At 46.2% G+C, this 8,633-nt stretch overlaps 2 protein-coding genes across 2 annotated transcripts; one reads left to right on the top strand and one right to left on the bottom strand.

Moving 5' to 3' along the window:
* Positions 1–3,834: 3,834 nt before the first annotated feature.
* On the top strand, positions 3,835–6,823 carry EDB91DRAFT_1331465 (amino acid/polyamine transporter I; the record flags this gene model as incomplete). The annotated part of the gene is made up of 16 exons (XM_041325388.1): positions 3,835–4,275; positions 4,332–4,400; positions 4,456–4,502; positions 4,579–4,633; positions 4,723–4,803; positions 4,861–4,927; positions 5,098–5,164; positions 5,225–5,326; positions 5,389–5,447; positions 5,526–5,588; positions 5,641–5,711; positions 5,761–5,797; positions 5,848–5,995; positions 6,042–6,354; positions 6,414–6,636; positions 6,795–6,823. Exons 1-16 carry the CDS (start codon positions 4,237–4,239, stop codon positions 6,821–6,823), a joined length of 1,470 nt encoding a protein of 489 aa, XP_041169156.1. The 5' UTR covers positions 3,835–4,236.
* A 641-nt stretch (positions 6,824–7,464) lies between these two features.
* On the bottom strand, positions 7,465–8,435 carry EDB91DRAFT_302656 (uncharacterized protein). The gene is made up of 2 exons (XM_041326774.1): positions 8,222–8,435; positions 7,465–8,166 (listed from the first exon to the last, which is right to left on the bottom strand). Exons 1-2 carry the CDS (start codon positions 8,281–8,283, stop codon positions 7,644–7,646), a joined length of 585 nt encoding a protein of 194 aa, XP_041169155.1. The 5' UTR covers positions 8,284–8,435; the 3' UTR covers positions 7,465–7,643.
* Between the last annotated feature and the right edge of the window lie 198 nt (positions 8,436–8,633).

The raw sequence follows: 8,633 nt of genomic DNA, 5'->3' as shown, positions 1-8,633 counted from the left end.
GGATATATGATATCTAGACCATTGTGACCGGTATTTTTTGACCGGTAGTTATGTGACCGGTTGCTTGTGGTAACATAGCACTCAATCCGGTGATTTTACCGGTGGTCTGATCATATAAAATGGTCAAGATTTGACAAAGTTATGAGCCTTACAAGAGAAAGCCACACATTCAGAGGATATGTTATATCTAGATCCAGTGTGTCTCCAGCTCTACCTTAGGGTAGTTTACCTCTGTTCCATTTCTACTCCAGACTTGTCCACAGCAGTCTTACTCTGGGTTTCCTTGAACCTCTGGAGTTCCGCCGAACTCCCCTAGTGTCTGACCTCCGGAAACCTCTGGACTTTGTTGGACTTCCCTCCTGCCTCTCATAAATTAAGGGCACATACTTGGGTAAGGGGTGCAGCACACAAGCTGAAGTCAAGCCCTTTGAGTTCTCCTTCCTTTGAGCATGACCTTAACATCCACAGACAAAACCTTGTGATGCTGTGTACTCACCCTCTCCTGGTGGTCCATCCTCTGGGAAAGGTTTTCCTACAGGAACACAGCTGCAGAATGATATGGGGACCATTCCTAGACAGATTTAGAGTATGTACACCAGGTTGGTACATCAGGATACCTACAGAATCCTTCTATACAGGCTAAAACTTCTAAGATTGCAGTTGTCACATTTTTGGTGTTTTCCCCTACTTTACCATTGCATAAATGATCCAGACTACTCATATATTATCCTTACTACATATATACCTACTTCTCATCCCAAGGATCAGTTAGAAATATGGTATAATATTGTTATCTAAGGGAAAGGGGGTATGTGTACTGATAAGGGGCCTACATTCTCCAATGGACACAATCTAGTAATCAGATGCTTGCAATATATTCTAAGCATGGTCAATATCATGGTCTCAGATTTATAAAAGGATCCACTAACAGTTGAGAGCTAGGGCAGTGAAATATCTCTGAAATAGAGTGTGGGAAAGTCCAAAAGCCCAAAACATCGAAACTCACCAGTTTGGTGTATATGTAGTGGTTGGACTTTTACTTACCAATCCTAATATTTCCTCACCACACTCTTCTACAAAGACTTTACCTTCAGGGCAATGTGTATTTTAGGTTCATTATGTAGTCTACTATACATACTACTGCATTTTTAATAAAATCTTTGGTGTGTGATATGTGTCAGTGACTTTCAGTGACAGGGGTAAATTGTCATATGTCAAGCCTATGTTGTTTTACTTATCTTACCGTCAATACTTGAGGGATCTTTCCAGAATTTTAGGACCATGACTAGGGATATACATGGGACATATCCCAAGTGTCTGATTACCAATAACATCCTTGATAGTGTTGGAGGGTTCTTATCAGTTATGTTTTCATGTATATATGCTATATTGTTTGATGTAGCCCTTCAGGGGGTCAACTAAGTGGTGGAATGAGTTAATATATACTCTTAAATATGTTTTGACAGTGCTAGAACACTCTCCTATCAAAGGGGCAAAATGGAATCCCCTGATTGAGTGCTACATTACCACAAGCAACCGGTTGCAAAAATACTGATTACAATGGTCCAGATATAAGCTGATACAACACTGTATCCTTTGAATTTATGACTTGGTCTTATAAGGCTCAGAACTTTATCAAATCTTAACCATTTTACATGATCAGACTACCGGTGGAATCACCAGATTGAGTACTATATTACTGCAAGCAACTGTTCACAAAAATACCGGTCACAATGGTCTAGATATAACATCCTCTAAATCTGTGGCTTTATCTTGTAAGGCTCATAAGTTTGTCAGATCTTAATGATTTTGCATGATCAGACCACCGGTGGAATCACCGGATTGAGTGCTATGTTACAACAAGCAACCAGTCACATAAATACCGGTCAAAAAATACCAGTTACAATGGTCTAGATACAATATATCATAATATCCTCTGAATGTGTGGCTTTCTCTTGTAAGGCTCATAACTTTGTCAAATCTTGACCATTTTACATGATCAGACCACCGGTAAAATCACCGGATTGAGTGCTATGTTACCACAAGCAACCGGTCACATAACTACCGGTCAAAAAATACCGGTCACAATGGTCTAGATATCATATATCCTCTAAATTCATGACTTTCTCTTGTAGGGCTCATGACTTTGTCAAATCTTGACCATTTTACATGATCAGACCACCGGTGGAATCACTGGATTGAGTGCTATGTTACCACAAGCAACCGGTCACATAACTTCCGGTTGAAAAATCCCGGTCACAATGGTCTAGATATCATATATCCTCTGCCAGTGAATTTGTGACTTTTTCTTGTAGCACTCATAACTTTGTCAAATCTTGACCATTTTACATGATCAGACCACCGGTGGAATCACCGGATTGAGTGCTATGCTACCACAAGCAACTGGTCACATAACTTTCGGTTGAAAAATCCTGGTCACAATGGTCTAGATATCATATATCCTCTGCCAGTGAATTTGTGACTTTTTCTTGTAGCACTCATAACTTTGTCAAATATTAACCATTTTACATGATCAGACCACCGGTGAAATCACCGGATTGAGTACTGTTACTAGAAACAACCGGTCACATAAATACCGGTCACAATGGTCTAGACATGATGTATCCTCTGAAATTGTCACTTTCTCTTGTTGTAAGGCTCATAACTTTGTCAAATCTTAACCATTTTACATGGTCAGACCACCGGTGGAATCACCGGATTGAGTGCTACATTACCACAAGCAACCGGTCATGTAAATACCGGTCAAAAAATACCGGTTGCAATGGTCTAGATACAATACATCATAATATCCTCTAAATTTATGGCTTTCTCTTGTAGGGCTCATAACTTTGTCAAATCTTAACCATTTTACATGGTCAGACCACCAGTGGAATCACCAGATTGAGTGCTATGTTTTACTATAAACAACCGGTCACATGAATACCGGACACAATGGTCTAGACATGATATATCATCTGAAATTGTCACTTTCTCTTGTTGTAAGACTCATAACTTTGTCAAATCTTAACCATTTTACATGGTCAGGCCACCGGTGGAATCACCGGACTGAGTGCTATGTCACCACAAGCAACTGGTCACATAACTACCGGTTGAAAAATCCCGGTCACAATGGTCTAGATATGATATATCCTCTGACTTTGTGACTTTCTCTTGTAAGGCTCCTAACTTTGTCAAATCTTAACCATTTTACATGGTCAGACCACCAGTGGAATCACCGGATTGAGTGCTATGTTACCACAAGCAACCGGTCATGTAAATACCGGTCAAAAAATACCGGTTGCAATGGTCTAGATACAATATATCATAATATCCTCTAAATTTATGGCTTTCCCTTGTAGGGCTCATAACTTTGTCAAATCTTAACCATTTTACATGATCAGACCACCGGTGGAATCGCCGGATTGAGTGCTATGTTACCACAAGCAACCGGTTACATAAATACCGGTTGTTGTTGCACCCCATAATACCGGCCCACCCGTCTCCATTGCACCCTATCATGCCGGCCCACCCGTCTTCATTGCACCCCATATCACCGGCCCACTCGTCTTCATTGCACCCTATATCACCAGCCCACCCATCTCCATTGCGCCCTATAATGCCGGCCCACCCGTCTTCATTGCACCCCATATCACCGGCCCACTCGTCTTCATTGCACCCCATATCACCGGCCAGCTCGTCTTCATTGCACCCCATATCACCGGCCGACTCGTCTTCATTGCACCTGCTATACCGGCCCACTCGTCTTAATTACACCATATTTACCAGCCCACCCGTCTCCATTGCACCTGCTATACCGGCCCACCCGTCTCCATTGCACCTGCTATACCGGCCCACTCGTCTTAATTGCACCATATTTACCGGCCCACCCGTCTCCATTGCACCTGCTATACCAGCCCACTTGTCTCAATTGCACCCTATTCTCCGGCCCCCTCGTCTTCATTGCACCTTATGTACCGGCCCACTCGTCTCCATTGCACCTCATTTACTGGCCCACTCGTCTCCATCACACCCCAGTTCCCCGGCCCACTCGTCTATATTGCACTCCATTCCTCCGGCCCACTCATCTATCACACACTTGATTCACTACTACTATTCATAATTTCCTATATAGTACATTGCTATACTACCATCTATACTATATACACCCGGCCCATCTGTTTGCCTTGGACACTCCACCCCCTCGGCCCACTCGTCTAACACGGTACAATTATTGCCATGGGCCGGCACCGGGTGGCCCGTCTCTGTTGGTACATTGTCACGCCCGGCTGCCCGTCTGAGACGGGTATATGTTACTGCATTATGTGTCAAAGGCAGACGAAGCATTGCTCGCTGAGCTCGGGTACGAGCAGGAGTTCAAGCGTGCATTCACACCCCTAGAGGTATCTGCGTTGCTACGTGCAGTGATTGAAGAACCGATGACGAAGCTGACCACAGGTATTTGGTATAGCTTTCAGCATTATTGGCTTACTGCCCTCGATCGCGTACGTTGTCCTCTCTTCTTTACCTGCAACTTTTTCTCCCCCCAAGGGTGCCATTTGTCTCACCCGTTCTGCACAGTTCTGTTCTGTTTTACGCCGTGCCTAATGGAGGACCAGCCTCAATGGTGTGGGGTGTACGTGATTCCTGTGGTAACTCCATGCGCGAATTATGCTGATGGATGGCATATTTACTTACCGGTATCCCACACCCATTCACCAATAGTGGGCAGTTGCCAGTTTGTTTATCCTCTGCATAGGGATGTCGATGGCAGAATTGGGTTCTGCAGCGCCAACATCAGGAGGCGTAAGTCGGTCTGGTCTTCCCGACGTAGTATCCTCGAATGACGTGGATGAACTACAGTTATACTTCTGGACTCACTCCTTGTCATCTCCGCGGTGTAGAAATTTGCTTTCCTGGATTGTTGGGTGTAAGTCTTTCACGTCCATTTTGACGAGCAGAGATATAATGACCCGATATCAGACTCAAACACCATTGGGACCATAGCAGCTGTCGGTAAGACGCTCATTGTCGCCTTGTGATGCTTTATTTTGCTTAGCATGAGCTTCTGGATAGCGTCTATCGATTGGGGATGTGCAGTGCAAATCATGGCAGCAGCATCCATTGGCTCGGGCCAGACCTTTACCGCCACAAGTGCGCAGACATTGTGCGCCATTTCAAGTCACCGATCTGCTCAATGCAGCCTACTCATGATGTAAACACCCAGCGGAGTCTATGTTGCAATAGTCCTATCTCACGCGGTGATATGCTGCTTGGGAACTGCTGTGCTGGCCAGACTGCAAACAGTTTATGTCGTGCTCAATGTGGGGTTCGTGCTGCAGTCATGTAGAACACACCAGAATACATGGGAATCTGAAATACTCTGGACAGTTTGTGTCTCGCCGTTATGATTGGCCTTCCTGCTGCCACCCCGAAGGAGAACATGAACAGTGCAAGCTATGCGCTCGGCAATTTCACATTCCGCTAGTGAAGTATGAACCTGACTGATATCATAATGATATGTACAGTGAACGGCTGGCCAGATGGCTACGCATTCATTCTGAGCTTCCTTGCACCGTCCTGGACGATTGGTATGTTTTCACAGCTCTTTGCACATGGCATTGTTGTCGATATAAAGTCCAGGCGCCTTTGATTCGAGTGTACATATCAGCGAGGAATCGTCAAATGCTGCTACTGCTGTCCCATGGGCCATTGTAATCCTCGAGTTTCACATTTGTGGTGCAAAAGCTGAATGCATTCCAGGTCAGCGCCATTGGGATCGCAGGAATCCTCGGCTGGGGTGCGTATTTGTTCATGAAAAATTCTCGAAAGTTGCTGAGCATCTTGCAGCAATCAACGTCTCTCTTGCATTCTGCATGGGCACCGACGTGGACTCCCTTCTCAGCAGCCCGATTGGACAGCCCCTAGCTCAAATCTTCTTCGACAGATTCGGCCAGAACGCGACGCTTGCATTATGGTCCATCGTCGTCCTCGCTCAGTAAGTAGACAATTGTGCCCTCTGAACTATTATTGACTGGATGCAGATATATGATGGGTTCGAGCATGGTCCTTGCTTCATCCCGCCAAACATTCGCATTTGCTCGTGATGGCGCACTACCGTTCTCATCCTGGCTGTATCGTATGAACGGCTTCACCAAGACGCCCGTCAACACCGTTTGGTTCGTCGCCGCCATCTCGATCATCTTCGGCTTGTTGTCCTTCGCGGGCCCGCAAGCTATCAATGCTATCTTCTCTCTTTCCGTGACGGCACTATACATCGCATATATCATACCAATCGCAGCGCGCTTCGCGTTCAAAAACGATTTCAAGCCCGGTCCATTCAATTTGGGCATCTTCGTGAGTCGGAGGCTTGGTGCTTATCAGATGTGCGTTGACCATTGATCCGTGAATTGAAGAGCTTTCCGGTCGCTGTCATTGCGGTGTCCTACATGTTCATCATGGACATTGTATTTTTCTTCCCGACGACGCCACAAACCGATGTTGCGAACATGAATTACACCGTGGTTGTTCTAGGTGGTTTACTCATGTTGTCTATCATGTGGTACTATTGCCCTGTGTATGGCGGCGTGCATTGGTTCACAGGTCCAGTGTCGAATATTGAGATGCTGGGCGAAGAGGGTGCGTCTAGTATTCGTGTGTCGGTGGAGAAGAATGTGCGTGAAGACATCGTGGAACCGTCTGGTGGGACTTGATAGTAGAGTCGGGTCCCTGGTAGATTTAATTCACTCACCCCATGTACTGTTATTCGTCGACTGTTCATATTGATGCATTTTTAGATGTGCGAAGGATGTTCTACAGTGGGTAACATCGATGCATCTTCACAAAGGTCCGATAACAGAGAGAACACCCGAAGGAGATCGCTACCGCTGTACGCCAAATTCGCTCTCAATCATGTTGTCTTAGTACACATGTACGCAGTCCTAATTCTTGTCTGGATTGGACTACGGTCCCTACCCCAAACCCTCCCAAACTCCGTCATATTCTCCGTCTTGATGTGTCCTGTTTTGCTATGTCAGTCGTTTATCTACTGTGAGGCGCCTTGCTGTGCATTGTCGTGATGCAACCCCAGCCTCATGTTATCCTACTGTGGTCGCGCTTCCAATTGTGCCCATTTCAGGCTTTGTATCTCGATTTCCACTATCATTCTCCTTGGAGAAATCTGTTCACGAAATAACGGACATCATCACATGGAGTGGCGAGCGAGGGTACCATTGCAGCGGATACCGATATATCTGCTTTCAAACACATCTTACCTAAGGCCAACTTAACCACAGGAAACCTTTGAAGATATCAGTTCGGAAACACTAATCACGTAACGGAACGAGCAGCACGAGTAGGTAGAACATACCGATAACGAGATGTAAATAGAGATCGAAGGAAATCGATGATCATCGGTATATTCAGGAGACGTGCAACAGATCAATAGCCAGAAACGAGTCCAGCGCCCGGCCTGTCTTATCGTTACATCAGGGCGCGACGTCGTAGCTGCGGAAGTGATGGCAACGGCAGGTGCTGTGGACGATACCAAGACGACAGCTTGTGGTTGCGAAGATGACTGGGCCTGAGCTGCGCTGCTGGATTGCTATTGGAAGGTCGTGAGCTGCCTGCAGCAGTGTTTTTGGAGTTCAGCAGATTAGGCCTCCGTTTCTCTCTCGCGCAAGCATTTCTCTGTATGATATCAGGTGGAGTTGAAACATTAGGGAAGCATGAAAGCAGCATACACGTTGGCCCTGCGCATACAGGACGTCGACAAATGTTTGGCTATCGATTCCTTCACCATTCTGTCTGCACCGTGTCCCAGGAAAAATGTTTCGAGCCCAGTCGACAGGGATGTATCGGGATGGGCAGATTGGGTGTGGCAGAACAATGAAAAGCGGCCAATAAGAGAGCTTCCATCCGACAAATGGCGGAGTGCGGAGGAGCGGGAGAGATGGCGTCGTGCAGAGAACTGAGATGACGGTCAGGAAAAAACTCGATGTGACGCTAACAACGTACGTCAGCACAATCTCGTTGATTGTCGAAAAAACCCCGGGGTACTCGATGAGCATCCTGGGGTCGTTGTACAGGACGTCGTGTAGCATCAGCATAAGGTGAAGTGTAAACACGAATAGATGATGTTTATAAACGTGTGCATACATCGAGAAACGCCTTGTTACCGTCCTGCGTGGTCAGATGATGAAATGAGAAATGCCTTTCAACTCACATCTGGGTCCAACAGAAGGTCGTCGAGGCCAGCCTCTCTAAGAATTCACAGCAACATTCCATGTGTACGCGTTGTGGTCATAGCAAACAGTTGCTAGCAGCTTTCCATCTGCCGAAATCGATACGAAGTCCACTACTGTTGATGGACTGTGGATGCTGAAGGGGTGAACTGATGGACTGGCCATTCTCGAGGCTCCACAATCGCGCTGTACTGTCCGACGGTGCGCTCGCGAGGATATGGTCATTCGGGGATATCGCAAAGCCTAAGATAGCCTGAGGGGAAGCGTGCTCCGTCAAAAACGCGAGCTGGTTCCATGTCGTGCCACTGGTACCCCAAATCCTAATCGAGCCATCGAAAGACGCGGAGATGAGTGTCTTTCCACCCCTGGTTCAAGCCAGGCAAAACACTGTGC

Source organism: Suillus paluster (assembly GCF_016628075.1).
Source record: "Suillus paluster strain FC165 chromosome Unknown EDB91scaffold_209, whole genome shotgun sequence".
In the NCBI taxonomy this organism is placed as follows: domain Eukaryota; kingdom Fungi; phylum Basidiomycota; class Agaricomycetes; order Boletales; family Suillaceae; genus Suillus; species Suillus paluster.
This window is presented reverse-complemented; position numbering and strand designations above follow the sequence as displayed.

Excerpts from the sequence above, each read along its gene's own strand:
- EDB91DRAFT_302656 (XM_041326774.1), bottom strand. The coding sequence starts at position 8,283 with ATGGAATGTTGCTGTGAATTCTTAGAGAGGCTGGCCTCGACGACCTTC. Across the intron at positions 8,167-8,221 it reads ACCTTCTGTTGGACCCAGAT|GCGTTTCTCGATGTATGCAC; the intron begins GTGAGTTGAAAG and ends GACGGTAACAAG.